At 40.2% G+C, this 17,287-nt stretch overlaps 1 protein-coding gene across 9 annotated transcripts in view; it reads right to left on the bottom strand.

Annotated features, from left to right (window-relative positions):
- LOC110990123 (uncharacterized) overlaps positions 1-17,287 on the bottom strand; it is a 184,459-nt gene that overhangs the window by 73,998 nt on the left and 93,174 nt on the right. For 8 of the 9 annotated variants that reach the window (XM_087131747.1, XM_087131746.1, XM_087131751.1 and 5 more), the window contains one exon: positions 8,296-9,915. The exons of the other annotated variant lie outside the window; for it this stretch is intronic. In XM_087131747.1, coding sequence (XP_086987873.1) covers positions 8,296-9,915 — 1,620 coding nt within the window. The remainder of the gene's footprint in view (positions 1-8,295; positions 9,916-17,287) is intronic. 9 annotated transcript variants of the gene reach the window in all.

The following is a 17,287-nucleotide window of genomic DNA, read 5'->3' as shown; positions in this document are numbered from 1 at the left end:
ACAGATGACCATTGCACATGGGACATTCATGTGAGCAAATCTGCCTTTGCCCTGAACACCGCGGAGCATGAGACTACTGGAGTAGCCCCCTCTCGACTAATAATGGGACGTGCCTTAAAGTCACCACTCTCAAACAAATGGGACACGTCAATCCTGGACCCACCTGCCGAAGACAATGATCAAGTCCATCGCAAAGTGACTGAGCAGATGGAAGCTGCTCGCAAGGAATGACAAACAGTACAATAGGAGACGTCGCCAGCCTAACATCCAAGTCAGTGACCATGTGATGATCAGATCGCGGCCGATCTCGGATGCCCAGAGCCATTTCTGTGCAAAGTTGGCTCCCCGCTGGACAGGACCTTATGCAGTGACAGACACTCCTACACCAGCTAACCTCAAGCTTGTGGACCTAATCAACCCATCAACAGAGATCATCGCACACATGGACCAAGTCAAACTGTGTCCTCACTGACTTTATCACGAACTCTTTGTTCCTGAACTCTTAGGTTCTGGACTTGTGGTGCCTTGTTGTACCATTTGTAAATAAGTTTTCTAGCTGTGCTAGATATTGTTTGAGTTTCCAGCATTTTTCAGGCACTGAACCAAAATGTACCTACCAGTATCCAAAAAAGGAAAATAGACAACAGCTTGAAATTCTTGCTTTCATTTTTTTTGGGGGGGAACTTATATTGGCCAAGGAAAACTCCAAAGACTGTTGGAGGAAATATTGGTTAAAAAAAAAACAAAACTGTGTTTAAGCACCAACTCAATAGCACTGAAAAAATGAGTGCTCATGTTTCCATTTGAAAGAGTGACTTTCGGCATTTGTTTGTGTTACTTTATACAGTAGAATACACACTGTAGCAGTGCATAACTTTTTTTGAAAATTCTTTATATATGGCCAACTATGAAAAAGGCAGCTCTCGATGTTTTACAGGTGGTTGTGTATACAAATAGCCAGATTAACCACATGGAGTATTAGTTTCTTGCAGCTCTCCCTTTTACAACAGCTCCCCCATTTAATCCATCATGGAATGAAGACAAATACTTTTTATCATCAATAATCATGGATATCACCAGACTCAATGAAAAATTTCCTCCCGATCTGGGCTAGCGACGGTGCAGCCGCAGCGTAGGCCTAACTGTTACCTAGAAAATGATCACTTTACGATCTCCGTTTCCACTTTTTGGGTTTTCTAGCCATGAAAATCTCCACAGATTTTTGGCACCTCATCAATCAAAAGATCCCCATCTTAGTCAATTATCTGGTATGCATTATGCCAAATTATTGAGAGTAATGTCCTGCCTAACGTCTTACAAATCGACCCCAACTTGACACAAGCGACAGCATGAACACGTGCGCGTGTCGGTGTTGGTTTTTTCTTTCATACATACATTCTGGACTGTTGCACGCATTCCCGTTCATGGGTACAAATACTTAATACTTCCCATTCTGCCATTACTTTCAATACCAGTACTTCCAATATATGCCCGTTGTTTTTTAGGGTTGCAGTGAGGTAGTAGCACACGTTTATGTACTTTTTGCCAACCAACTCAGAATTTTTGAAAAATCCGGAAATCTGGAGAAATCTCACCCCTGGACTCCATTCAAGGCTTTCTCTCATTGATCTGTAAGAGTGCTGATTTTACTGCTGTAAGAAATTACTCCCCTCTTTGTACTCTTTAGGTTTGATTTTTAACATTTCCCATGCCATATACCATGTAAGGGAATGTCTGCTTTCACACCACACTGTTGTAAAAATCCATACCCTTGAAGGTTATCCTTTACCCATAATTCTGTACAGTTCATAAAATTGTATGAATGTCTTGAAGTTCGATAAGCCAATTCCCAAACTTTCCTGTAGATACGCAACAAACTGTCATAAGTAAAAAGCTCTGAAAAATGTGCATTGTTGCTGTTCCTATTTACTAAAATCGGATTAGTTCATTTTTAATACATCATGTCACATTCATACACATTTAATAATGTAAATAGCTTCATTAGCTTTGATATTATGGGGCCATCCATAAAGTACGTAAGCAAGAAATACCAACTTTTTAGATCCCGCCCCAACCCTTTGTATGCACTGCATATGCATGGGCTAAGTTCCCCCCCCCTTGTACGCATACGCACTCAGATACATACAATGTATATACAAATTATGTATTGTACATGCTATACATGCACAATAGACCTGTACGTACCTGTACATGTATCATGTTAAATTGTACGTTAGAATATTAAGAATAGAATGAAGCATTGCACATATAATATGTTTATTTTTTAAGCTGAATTTTATTATGTTTTATGGGCGATTGTGTATACGAACTAGTTCGCAACATTTTGGAATATGAATTTGCGGTAAATAATAACAAGCAACAAGCATGATCACAGCGACGCACTGGCAACGCATAATGATTTCTATGATCGCATGAACTGTTTAACAGCAAGAAAATCGCACGCGGCAAATAAAATATAGATCGTCATCTTGAATACGAAAGTTGTTTGGAAAAAAAAAGAACCCTAGGACGTGATGAAAAATCTAGCCACTCTAGAAACTTTTAGATAAAGGTGTCATGAGAGTTAAATTGAAGTCTCCCTGTATCATTTATTCTTTATTCACCCCAAACACACACGCGTGTGCCCATTGTCACAATGGAACCATTTTGTCATTGCGGCCATGCAGTTTACAGTTTTTCTCAATCGTTTTAACACGATTACCGCGACCTTATATCTATGTATCCAATAAATTGACCGATTCCTATAACCAAATATTCATGCCAGAAGGAAATATTGTGTTCAAATTTCAAAAAATTTGTGGCAAAAGCATTCACTACCATTTAATAATACGCGCTTTCAACAAATCACTAACTCCCACTGACCAATAATAAGAAACGGAAGAAAATATGACAACGTACATGTTTCACGCATCTTCTCTTGTATTCAATGTCATTCCAACAACAAAAACACAAAAATAGTCGAACACTGTCAACCCAATTTTATTTCTGAGGCACAAGGGTTTGAAAATGGAAAATTAGTTTTCAAAAAGGACTTATGGAGCATCCATGTGGTGATTTCTATCGGGCCACAACAGTTCATCGACGTCAAAGCGAATGTTTTCTCTGGCTAGGCACTTGTTGAAAAAGCATCCCGCATGGTGGATCCAGGACTGACATGCCTCTTTGTCCACGTCTTTGCATGCTTCCTCCATACCTTGGAGAAGAGCGACTCTCACATATGGGCTGCAATCGTATACCTTTCAGTGCCAGGCGGAAAAAACTCCTCGACTGGGTTAAGGAAAGGAGAATACAGTGGCAGAAAAATCATGGTGAATCTGGCATGAGTTTCAAACCATTCAAACACAATGGCAAACGGCGGCCCTTGATTGTCAAGACCTCTCTCTTCTAGCAGTATCAGAGTATCTTGCAAGCTGTCCAAGAGGGCGATCAGTCTTTCTGAGTTGTATAGACCTAGTGCACCATTATGGGCGATGACGCCATTTCTAGAAATTGCCGCACACATGGTGATATTTCCCCCATGTTGACCAGGTACATTTACGATGGCCCGCTGTCCGACGACATTACGGCCTCGTTGTTGTCCCTTGGTGAGGATGAAACCAGCTTCATCTACGTAGATTTATTTGACTATTTCCACTCGTGTATCCAGATCCAGTATACTCCGAAACGAAAAAGAGATAAAGAAAAAGGAAATCGGGTCGTGTATAGTTATCTATGTGTCAATGGACTCACTTGAACGTATCGGTAGTGCTGCTCCTTCACTCTCACGCTGTTTCGCTCGTAAGGCACTCTGTTGAAGCCATAGCAAATCCTGTGAGCAGAGACCATCATGCAGTGCACTTCTCCACATCTGGCATTAAATCTCCACCACAACCTAACAACATCCAAGCTTACCTCCGATGCAAAACTGCCGATTTCAAGCATAAGGAGACTTTATTACACCTCACTCAATGGTCAGCATTTCTAGTTGAAAGTAACCCTGAGGCATCATGGGAAGGTTTCTTGGACATTTTAGATGCAACAATTCGGGACTGCATACCAAGAAAGCAAAGCCGTCGACTAAAGTCCCCCTGCATCACCGATGAGTTGAAACGGCTCATTCGTCGCAAACATTTTCTCTATTCCAAGGTCATCCGGTTCCAGTGAGGCGTGGCAAGAGTTCAAACATGTACGCAATAAATGAAAAACGCTTCGAAATCGGCCTACTGGAAATATGTCAGTAAACTTTTCACTACACCCGACAGCAAGCAAAGTTTCTGGTGCTTTGTTCGAGAACAGAAAAAATCTCAGTGCTTGGCATCGTTCCAGAAAGATCAAACATTCCTCCATAAACATGCAGACATCTGCCAAGCTTTTAATGAACACTTCATCTCAAATCCATTCTCCACCAGCTTCGCCCCCAGAAACCCTACCCCTTTGCCAATACCCAATCCCAGAACTTCCTCCAGTTCGAATCAGTCTTGGATGGCTCCAGAAAACCCTGCTGACCCTAACTCAGAAGGCCCCCCGACCCAGATGGCATCTCACCGACATTACTTTGTGCTACAGCTTGCTCATTGGCTCTGCCCCTTCTACAAGTAATGAACTGGTCTCTCGCTAACCGTGCCTATCAACAGACTAGAAGCTTTCCCAGATTACTCCTGTGTTCAAGTCCGGGAAACGCTGCAATATTACAAATTATCATCCAGTGGCCCTAACATCCATCATTTGTAAAGTTTTGGAAAGGGCCGTGGTTGGTAACATCAATGAAAACATGTCATCCCTCTGTCTTAGCAACCCAAACCAGCTTGGCTTCACTTCGCGTAAATCCTGTGTCACGCAATTGACAAATGCCATTCACAACTGGGCAAGCATTCTGGATGCATCATATCCACCCCACATTGATGTAATCTTTTTGGATTTCAGCAAGGCGTTTGATGTAATACCTCATCATTACATCCTCCTCGATAAACTGGCTCGTCTGTGTAATATTCGTGGACAGACCTGGTTGAAGTCATTTCTTCTGAACAGGAAGCAGCGAGTTTTGTATAAGGGTTCATTTTCCGACTGGGCCCCTGTCACTTCCCTAGTTTCCCAGGGCAGCTAGTGTTCTTGGACCTCTACTCTTAAACATCTTCATCAATGATCCAACAACCTGGTCTCAAATTCCTTGCTGTTTCCCGATGATGCTGTCATCTATCAGCACATCAACTCACCCAGTGACGAGCACGCTTTTCAATCAGATCTGACCCAGCTGGAAAGATGGAGTCAGACAAATGCAATGAAACTGAACACTCGCAAAACCAGTTTTGTTTTACAAGTTTTACACATGACCCGCTCCAGGAAACGGGTACCACTTCCTCAGTATCTTCTCAATGTCTCTCCACTCAGTACCACTACCGCTTACAAATACCTGGAATCACCATAACTAACACTCTCACTTGGAATAACTCCATATATGCAGTAATATCCAAAGCCAACAGGACTTTATGATTCATCTGGCAAGTGACAGGAGGAACATCAACGTCAACCTTAGCTTCCCTCTACATGTCGCTAGTGTTGCCAGTTATCAAATACGGCCTCCCAGCATGGACCCTATATACCCATATAGCAATCTCCAAAATTGAGAAAATCCACAGACAGGTTAGCCGCATGTGCTTACGGCAGAGTAGAGGAGAAATGGAATACAAGGAGAGGCTTCATACTCTGGGATGGACATCGCTAGAAAGTAGGAGACAAAAGCACACCATTACATTTGTTACAAAATGCCACTTTGGTTTGGTGGAACTTGTTCTCTTACATGCAAGAACTGTAAATTTTCAGTGTGCCGTCATCTTCATTTCTGCTCCGTGGTCATTTATTCGCCATTTTACTTGCCATCTTTTTGTTTATTCTAATGTATTATAGTCAATTTAGAATGTTTTAATTTCCAATGCATCTAGCTTTAGTTCCAATTATCAGTTGTATAGTTAATGAGTTGAAAATTTAACAAAATGAACTATTGGGAACTTCTATCATTTGATTGGTGTTGAAGGGGGTTAGCATACAGAATAAAGCATGGTACAAAACATACTCATGGGGGTATAAATTTATTTTTTCAATTGCTCTTGACGCTAATTATATGTTTGTGTTTATTTTGTGTAGCATTTTGAGTTTGGATAGACAAGTCTCCAGACTACAGTGTTTCAGTATAGTTTTGTTTATCCTGGCCAGCTTTAAATGCTTTGTTTATTGTCAATCCCACCCACCAATCCATTCCCTCCCCTCTTGCCTTCCTCCCCCTTTGTTATTTTATTTCTATGTTTTCCCAGTATTACTGTATTTGTTGTTTGTTGATGGCCAAATAAATAATAATAATAGTAACAAAAGTGACTTGTTTCATTTGAATTTGATGTCTCTCCAAGAAATGATCAATGGTTCTCAAACTAACTCTTGGGATATCTGCAAATAAGTCACAATTCTCAACAATCCTTGTCTGAATTTCCCTCAGACAGATGATGTTGTTTTCGAGAACCATATTCACTGTTGCCTCCTCCTGTTGTTCAGTGAAGAGCTGTCTTCGGCCACCAGAATGTGGTCAACTCTCGGATCAGTACATATTCAAATGAATGAAATACACATTATGGGAAAACTACAACAGAATTGTAAAGTAAAATGCATCAGCCTCATTCCAGTAATGTTGCGGTGAGGTAATTTCTCGACAATGCAATATGCATGTAGCGTGTTTACATATCTCCAGCTTACCGATTCTCAGTTTGAAATACCCGAATAATTGATGCTACAGACGACTTGGAGACATTGGGTTGCATCCGTTCTCCGGCTTGCCTCTGTGTGAGCCCATGATTTATGAGCTTCAGCTCGGCCACGTCGTTCTTGTTCCATTTTACATAATATTCTGTGACACGATCTTAGGTGGTTCTTTATATCCAATGCTCAATGAACAATTTCATTAGGCCATTTGCATAAGAACACGCCCTGTGAATGATTTCAGTAGACCAGTGGTTTCTTTCAATTTGAACACAGTATGCATTATGTGAGAGAACAATGCATTGATATGAAAACTGTGTGGTATTCACAGTGCCAACGTTTAATGATATGCAACAATTTGCTAGAGCAATGAAATCTGTTCAAATGTAACAACAGAAATACTTCAATTTCCGCACAAGGCACGCAGAGATGTGAATTACACTCAATACTGATTACCGTAAATTTTCTTGTACAAGCAGTTACAGCATTAAAGCGATTGAGGAAAAATGGTAATACACTCTAAAGACTTTTCCTAACTCCGAAAAGAACATATTGAAGGTTTCTAGTGCGTAAAAGCTGACTCGAAAGCTATCAATTTTGAGAAAATGTGTGGATTTTATGGCAAAATTATTACAAGCACATTTTGGGTTTGCCTATGGTACGCATTGGCTTGAACCCCCCCTGTACGCATAACGTACGCAAGGTCCCCAACTCCCCCTCCTCCATGCATACGTACATTATGGACAGCCCCTATTAACTACATGTACTGTATTTACTGTCTCTGATGTAGACAGGTATGAGAATTTTCAGGGTTTTTTCAACTTCAGTTGTTTTTGTTTTGTTTACCACAGGACCATCACAAATACAAAGAGCTGGATTTGGTCTGAAGCATGAAGAACATGGATGCAACCCAAAGCCTTTTTTAAAAGCTTGGATTACTTTCTGTTTCAGACTAAATCCAGCACTTTGTATTTGTAATGGTCCTGTGGAAAAAAACCCCTGAAATTGAAAAAAAAAGAACATTTTCGTGCCTGTTAAGGGAAAACAGTTAATTAAGACAGTTTCAAACTGTAACGGCACTAAGCCCATCAAAACCCAAAGGTACGTTTGATTGGAATCTGTTTAAATTGGTACTGGACAATCAAACTGAACAGACAGTTTTTAGCATACTCACCAGCATTAGGGTATAATTCTTAATTAATCACACTAAGGTAAAGGGGTCAAGGGAATAAGGGCCAGCTTTAAAGTTATTTTAAAACTCCCTACATGATGGGCCCTTGATTAGTAGAAACTGGCAAACTGTCTTGGATATTTAGGAATGAGATTTTTTTTAAATACATACAGAATGAAATATTAGTAACCATAGAATGGCTATTCAAGGTGCTCAGTCAAGCGTAACTACATAAACCAAAGCTCTACAAGATAGATCCGGTGATTGCTTCGGGGAGAGGAGAATGGAGATTACCGGTAACTACCGGTACTAACGCAGACAAACAATATAAATATATAGTTTGTAAATGAAGGCTATTCAGCTGAATTATATTCACGTACCTTTGTCCATTTGATGCAGCCGTTCCCCGATTTTTGTTATTTCTTGCTCTGCAAGAGGTGTCTGGTAAATGTTAGAATTAACCAGGCTGGAGTGTCCCAAATGTTTGTAAAACAAATGTCGTTCCCCCTCTGGTATATCCATTGACGCATAGAGTGTACTTGCACGATGTCTCATTTTAGTTGCAGTCAACTGTCCTGGAGCCTCCAGTTGGTCCAACAAGGAGCAAATATTCTGTATGGCATACCAGCCATTTATGTGACTGTCACTGTTTTGCGTGCAAGGGAAGACATAGGGATTGTCTTCTTTGACAGTGGCTACTTTTCTTGATTTCTGGTCTGTCAGTACCTTCATTGCTCTGATGCTGTCTTTGGGTATTATTACAGGTACAAGGTGATTATTACCTTTACCCGACTGGAAAGTTAGTTTGTTATCAACAAAAACCCTCCTCTCTGCTTCACTGAGTGTCTCTTGATATTCTGTGTTGAGCCAAGCATCATTTACCGCATCTTCCCACTCTGTCAGTAGCAGTCTTGCAGGCTCACCTCCCCTTCTTCCGTTAAACAAGGTTATCCTACTTGCCGTCAAATTCCGCAGTTTAACATATTCCTGAACTGAGGAAATTCTGCTGCTGGTCAATTTCTCCATCTCTTGAATGGTGAAGTCCCTCAGCTTTTTCACATCATTCTCCAGGGGTAGGCTGTCTGGCTTCCTGAGCTTTGTTTGTCGATTTCTGTTCAAGACGTATGTAGCATCTCCAAATACGAAATCATGATTCAAGTTTAAGACTTCAATGAATTTCTGGACCTCTGATGCTTTATTATCTTCTCCTTGAATCAGGTAGGTGCCTTGCAGGATCTTTGCCATGTTCTTCAGGAGATAGAACATTGCACACTTTAGCCCTGCTTTGATTGTGTCTTGACTTTTCGCGGTAAAAATACTGATGGCCTCTTGCAGTGATGGAAAATTTACCCTGTTGATCATATCAGCAGCTGATTTTGTGTCGGAGTTGCTGTAGTCAGTTGATTGGAAGACCAAGTAAAGTCCTCCAAGACGTCTCATGTCCGCCATCACAGACTTTTTGACTTCCATTTCTTTATCCTTTTTCCTTTCTAGTTTCTCGTACAGCCGTTGACCTACAAGAACGATTGCAGAATCACGCTGGCAAATTTCTCCGACAGCGTCACCATGAAATCTCGACAGAATGTTCAGCTTGAAATCCTCAGTTACTGCAAAAGAATATGGCCTGAGGATAGTAGTTGGCAGTGCTGTTGGAGAAATGGCTGACTCCTTGGAACAGTGCATTTTGTGGCTCCAAAAATAGTGCCTACTGAAGAAGCCATTACAGTTGTCACACACCACTATGTCCGTCTTATTTTTTTGGGACCTTTGAATTATCAACTCCTGTCGGCAATCAACTGTTTTCATTAATTGTTCTCTATTGAATTTGAATATTCCTTGTAATCTCATCTTCTTGATGGCCCTGTCTCTCTCTCTCTGAGGAAACCTCTTTAGTCGTTTGACGTCATCTTCCTCTTTATGGCAGCACAATATATGGCGATTCAGTCTGGATTGAAAAATCCCACAGAAAACACATGGTCTCTTTGGTTTTCTCTTTTTTCCTGAAAGTGCAACAAACAATATGAATGAATTACAATTTTTCAGAAATGCTTCCGCCAGTGAAAAGAAAAATTGGCAAAAACACAGTGCACATGAAACAACACTGCTCTACATATATATATTAGGGATAGCATTTACATTTTTTTTATTTTTAAAGATTTTTAGGAACCGAGTAACCTTTCCATGACAACACCGGGTGCCCAGGTACCCAAAGTTTTCTTAGCACTTTTTAAATAGCAGTTCCGGCAGCAGATCCAGACCATATTCTGGAAAGAGAGGCCTTTTTTCCAACACATGAAACAACATATTACTTTAGAACACACCTCTTGCTTGTTCTTTGTTCCGATTGGCTAAAACGCTGTCACGTGAGTCACTAACTTGGGCTTTAGCCCGAGAGGACGTCAAACAGTGCTATGATCCCTGGACAACGTCAAAATGGATCGATAGTGCAAGTGCGCCCTCTAGCGGTTGCCATTATCATTTACCCAGCTGGCTCAACATGGCGACGGACGTATCGGAAAATAATGAAACGAATTACCCTCGATTTACCCTTCTAACTGAGGAAGAAATTGAAGAGATAATTCTTGGCAAGGACTCGCAAAGGACAAAACAGGTGATTAACTACTCTGTGAACGTTCTGAAGTCGTACTGTGAAACGGTAGACACAACAATCAGCTTTTTTGGAGTGAGGTGTGTTCTAAAACACAAATGGACTGCCATAATTCGGTCAATAATGCACGTCTATGCACCCCTCCGGCCTGTGACTGACCAGAAGAGGGTCCTATTTCCCTTGGCCTTGGGAAATAGGACCCTCTTCTGGTCACTCACAGTCCCTCGGGGTTGCATAGACATGCACTATTGACCTCATTGCCAGTTCATAAGTGTACACTAATGTTGGTTTTGGGAATGGCAAAATTAAATCATGGATGAATTTCGGGACTGTTACTTTTCAGTGGCTGGTGTATTTTCAGCATTTTGTATTCATCATGCTGACATTTTGTGTGCACGTTGTTTCTATTTATTTAATTTACTTTCCTGGCTACCCGGTACCAAAAAAGGGAACCAGGTTTTATCATCGGCGGGTGGGTAACCGGCCCATCCCGCTACATATACCGCAATTACAAAAATGTGTACAGTGTATTTGTACTATTTGTTACAGTGTTCCATATTTCTTTTGTAGGATGGTCAATTGGTCAGAGTGTTGAGTTCAATGCGATATTGCCAGGTTGAGTTCAATGTGATATTGAATTTTGTGATATGGTATGGTATATGTTATTATAGGGAATGTAGATCCAAATGAATTTATTTAATACATCTGACATAATGAATTTCACAACAATAAAAAGACAGTTTCCACTTAAATCAATTTTTATATTGCAATTTAAGCACATTTTCACATTTTCATGGGGCAAATGAGACATGAAAGCTTCATGGTGAAAGTACCGGTAACAAGATCAATAATATATTTTGCAGGAGCACCATGAGGTAATGTCTTTCTGGAGTTGTGTGGAAGGAAAGAAATTGGGCTGATTCTCATCAGCGGTTGGGTCAAATTTGCATCCCCGGGTCTTTTTTTTAATATTTAGTAAACAAATTATAAAACCTATGGATGCCAATTCTGCCTGTAGAAATGTCAATTTTATACTTTATAATGTTATCCCAATGTTCAAAAACAGTGAGGAATGAATGATGATGGTGATGCTGGCAGTGCTTTCCCTGCCTATTCAATTTTGAGGCAACCCGCTTCATGATTTTTTGAGACCACCTCTGGTTTTTTCCAACCACTATCACCGCCTCACATGAAAAAAAAGTGGAATAAACACTAGAGGTTCTACATGTAGGTCTGTTTGAAACATAACATAGGGCTTTTTCACAGTTCAAAAAGCAATTTAGCATGTTTCATCGGAGAGGTATGGCAAAAAATATTTGAAAAATCAAAAAAAAAATCAGGCCTTCATGACTTCACGACAATGACGTTGTTAATTTTTCCAGGTAAAATGCATCTATTTCCAAAATGTACACAAACTATTGCCTGACAAACCTAATACAACAAGAATTCTGTATTTATCGAAGTACATTATCGAGATATGGTGAAGACCTCAAAAAAATATAAAATTACCGGTATGTATAAAATCGTACAATGATATCACCTCCATGTTTATCTGTAACACTTGGTCTAATCAAATAACAGGTTTCATCCCGATCGGACCGACCACTCTATAGATACAGGGCTTTAAAATATGTGGATTTGTGGTAATGTCACATGACCCATGATGTCATCAAACCAATACTTAGCAGTGCACATTATTTTATTGTAGCCTTAGTCTGTACCAAGCATGAAGGCACTCGAATCAATACAAGTGTCAAATTACATGTGCATAATTAAATTTTACATTTTCGAAAAATCATTAAAAAATCAACCAATGACGTCATCGTGACGTCATTTCAGATTCTGTGTAATTGGACTATCATCTACCTACCCACTGAGTTTCATGACAATCAAACATGCCCTCATGTGTGTTTTTAAAAAAATCGCCTTTTGGTAACGTCATCATCACGTCACACAATTTAATTTTGCATTTATCTGCAAAAAGAATTTTGAAATTATCATGTTGCGTTAGTGAGATACGGTGAAAGCCATTAAAAATTCAAAATTCCATGGTGTTCAGTCATGCATGGCAGGAGGAATACCATCAAGATATCATTAGAAAGAATACTGCTTCTACCTTTCGGAGATCCTTCTACATTATAATCATATCTCATGGTTTGGGTATAATAACCCCTTTCCTCAGGGTTTAGTCTTTTCTGGGACACCCTGTAGTCTATTGTTGATTTAGGTCCTAGTATTCTTTTATGCCAAAAATGCTTCAGTTCAGGATCATTCCACCTCAGTTCACCAAATGAGTTAAAACCTCACCCCATCAGATTTATATAAAATTTGGTATATAGGTAAGTCATGGCCAAAAAACCAGAAATTCAAATTTCATCTTCATCAGACCAACAGTTTTTGAGATTCACAATTCCGATTGTTCACTTTTTGCAAAAGAGGGCATGGCTACCAAATTTCAAGTTTCTCTAATTTAGCTACCTCTGGTCCGAGTAAAAAAAAGAAGGTATTTCTGAAAAGGGCAGATCACAGGAAATCTAAATCTGGCAATTTTTTTCTGCTTCGATTTACTTTTGAGTTGGATAACCTTTTGACCTATATTTTGACCATAAATTGCCACTGTGGAACACGAGCAACCTCATTGACACCATTATGAAAAATGTACGCATGTGTGCCAACTAAATCATCTGCAAAACTGGATGGGTTTTCTACTATAATCATGTTCATGCAAATCCTGTTTCATGCAATGTTGAGTTGGCATATACAGGGTGTCTGTGGGTCCTTAAAAAGTCTTAAATTCAATTTTCTGAATGTAAGGCCTTGATAAGCATTAAAAAGGCTTAAATTTGGTTTTCAAAAGTCTTAAAAAAATCCTTTAGCAAATCATTTCCTCACCACACTCATATCCTCAATAAAATGATATCGTGATGTGAAAAGATTTTGTAATTGGGTCGTGAATTTTCCTGTAGGCCTATACTGTAACGTAAGCCTAGGCCTACCGCCATGTTACGCTGAGCTAAGTTCCTCGGTCCACGAGTGCTACGCACTGTAGGTATCCCTTGTAGATTTGTATGTACACATACGTGAAGGAAACGAAGGGTCCGATTTTCACACGAGTCAGATTTTCATGTCACACCGTCTGCCTGAAACAGGCCCTAAGAGTTACAACTCAAATCCCTGTATAAAGAGTCAGAGAACCACACAAGATAATGCCGCCATGCGCGATCACTGATATGCACAATCATGCGATGCAGTTACGTAATCTATCCACATAAGGTGAATCGGCACAGAAATAGCGGATAGAGGGCACTACCTATACTAGGGCCGCTTAACATCGCCACATCACTGAGTCTGTGTGAAGATTGCGTGGCCACACAGATTGACTGTTCGTACTCAGATTCGATACGTATGAATCAAGCCAGGTAGACCTACATGTACATGTACATGTGTACCGCCTGACCGCATGGACGTACTTGCGTGCGTGTCGACTTACATGATAGTACTTTCCGGAGTTTTCTGCTGCAGTCAATCGAGTCACCGCTATGGGCAAGTGCAAATTTAATGAAAAATGACAGTAGGTCTGCCAACTGGTTGAAACCAGTAGTCGGAAACACTTATGAGGCCCGCTGCATGGTCTGCAAGAAAAACTTCAAACTAGGAACGATGGGGAAATTAGTGGTGGAGTCACATATGCGATGTAAAAAACATGTAACTGCAATAAGGGAGCAACGACAGACGGCACCAATCACTCAATATTGCTAAGCCATGTCAGTAGGCCCTCTGAAAGAAAAGAATGAACATTAAGAAAGTGTGACACCGGCATTCAACAGAACCAGCCAGCTCTTCTGCAGTAAACGACCTCAGGGGAATGCTTGGTTCATCACCCACTCTCAAGGCAGAAGTACAGTGGTGTTTATATACTGCCACAAAACACCAGTCCTATAATGCTAATGAAGGTATTGGAGAAGTATTTTGTGCAATGTTCCCTGACTCTGACATAGCAAGAAACTTCACATACGGTAAGGATAAAACATTGTATGTACTCCACTTTGGCTTAGCACAGCATTTCAAGCAAGAGCTGATAGCTCACATCAATAAAGCCAAGACATTTGTGATGATGTTTGATGAAAGTTTGAATCAATCACCAAAGACAAAGCAGCTGGACCTTCATGTTTGTTTCTGGAACAACAATCTAGTCCAGTCCAGGTACCTGGGGTCACAGTTTATGGGGCATTCCACAGCTGAAGACCTACTGAAACATATCAAAGTAAGTACATTGTTAACAGTAGTGCTAATGTTAGGCCTACTACTAGAACTAGAGGAAAATTTGGAGGTATAAAAAAATTAAATAATAAAGACTTGTGAATTTATATTTTGAGATAAATTGTAGAGCAGTTGTTGCGAAATTGAAGTTTTATAGGAAAGTAGAATAAACAAAATGAAATCAACCGATGAATTGGTACAGGCCTACATGATGTAGACCTAGCTCGAACATCTAGCGTTCCAGGACAGACATGGTGAGGGTCACCCTATAATACCAGGAATTACTAATACCAAAATGTAGATGTAGGCCCCATCAAAGGAATTTTGATACAAGTTTTTAAGTTCAGTCACATGTATGACTGGGATTCACCCGTATCTCTGCACCTTTTTCTTTTTTTGGGGGGGGGGGAGTGTGAGGGATTGTTTGGTTGCATGTGTGACATCTTGATTGACATCAAGACATGACTGTGTCTGAACCCAAAGCCTAGGGTGAGAATTAGGTATTAACACATTGCAAATACTATACAGGTGTACATGTTCATGCCAACATGGTCTTTATTGGGGATAGGGTTTTCTTTGCAGGGTTTTTGCCCATCCTGTGATCATTCATTTACGTCTTTATTAGGCCAAGTAAATTAAACTTTAGGTTTCCCGTCCAGATTTTTGTGGAAAAGGAGGAGGCGGGGCTTCTTATTTTTTATTTTATGTTTTTCTTTATTTTTCCAAAATGGCTGCTGTTTCAGATATCCGGCAATCTACATCACCTTCGCTCTTGAAGGACACACAGAAGTCATTTCTTGCACAGTTTTAAACAAAAAATCACAGGTATCTCAAATGTGGAGAATTTCCCGACTTTTGGTGGATTTTTTGCACTTTTTAGTAAAAATAAAAAATTAAAAATCCATGCGGTGCCAAAAAAAGGAAGTGCGCAGGGACGGGAAACCTAAATCTTTTTTTTTTACTTCACCTTATTTGATTGTGAATTGGCAAGAGTTCCATATGGGGATGCCACTAAATGTCTTTATAGTGACTTCAGAATTTAGTTACTTTATCGAGTGAGGAAGATGTAAGTTTTCTTAGCATACTCCAATCTCATAAGGTTTGTACACAGGTTGTCAAGTGACATCCCTGTATGAAATTCTTTCTTAATTAGCTACTACCAAGGTACAAACCCATTTTACAATTTTTTTTTTCATCCCCAGGACTGCGTGGACAAACTAGACATGCAGAACCTCCTGTCAGCTAGTCTCCACGGATGGACCCAAAGTGAATTGGAAGTTCTACAATCATCTCGAGCACGAGCAAGCAGATCAGTATGGTACTCGGCTAGTGTTGACGTAGGGAGCTGTGGCCTTCACACCGTTCATAATGCATTCAAGTCTGGTTTCTCTGTGTGGCATCTGGATAAACTTCTCAGGGCAATGCACCACCTCTTTCACAACGTGCCAGCAAGGAGAGAAGATTTCACTACTGTCACCAAGTCATCTTCTCTTTCCACTACCATTCTGTGGCCACAGGTGGATTGAAAACCTTCCTGTAGCACAGCGAGCTATAGATGTTTGGCCAGCACTTCTCAAGTATGTGGATGCTGTTAGGAGGAAAGTGCTCCCAAATCCTGGAACAGCATCATGAGACAATCGAAACAGCCCAGAAAGACCACTTCATCTTGGCAAAACTGCACTTCTTCATGGCTGTGTCAAGGACTTTCGACCCGTTTCTGACCAAGTACCAAACTGATGAACATCTGATGCCATTCCTTGGAAATGATTTGGCTGAACTGATGAAGGTAAGATATTAATGTCTGTAGCATCAAATTGTCCACGACCTAACCGATCTTAACCAATTCGGTGTGGATATATTTCCTATTCACAGTTAACTCGCCACGCAAGGCTTGGCAACATTTCTTTTCATGCAATGACTCATCATCCGCATCGATCTGGTTAAATATAATGTACTTTTATTTAGGAAAGATTTCCATATGCCATTTTCACTTATTTTCCTCGAAAGTGACTTACAACTCCTTAGAAAGTAATTACATGCCATCACAGTCAATTTGAGCAGTGAGAAAATTTAAGCATTTTCGTAAACACACAGAATTTTTCAGACCAGTCTCATAGGGTTTGTACGCAGGGTGCTGAGTGAAAGTAGCATGTAAATCTTTCCCAGTGGACACTAATATTAATGCAGTAAGAAGGTTTGCATATTATTTTCAGACTCTTTTGAGACGGTTTTTCAAGAAGGAGCTGCTGAAGAACATCTCTAGCCTGCAGCTGACCAAACTAGATGTTGCAGACGAGAAGAAGTGGGTTCGTCCAAATGATGCTGACATAGGCTTGGGAGTTGAAACTGTCATCAAGGTAGTACAATAAATTTCAAAATCCTTTTACCCAAAGAATGGTTGAATCGTGCATTTATTTTTACTGATTTCATTCATTATTGATCTTGGACATTCTTTTTAGGAACTCTAGTGCAAACCAAACAGTGTAAGCGAGCTGTCTATCCTG

The sequence above is a fragment of the Acanthaster planci genome, unplaced genomic scaffold (genome assembly GCF_054643075.1).
Source record: "Acanthaster planci isolate LZ-2023a unplaced genomic scaffold, COTS_SCS Contig11, whole genome shotgun sequence".
In the NCBI taxonomy this organism is placed as follows: Eukaryota; Metazoa; Echinodermata; class Asteroidea; order Valvatida; family Acanthasteridae; genus Acanthaster; species Acanthaster planci.
The sequence above is the reverse complement of the archived record's forward strand: the minus strand, read 5'-3'. Positions and strand labels throughout refer to the sequence as shown.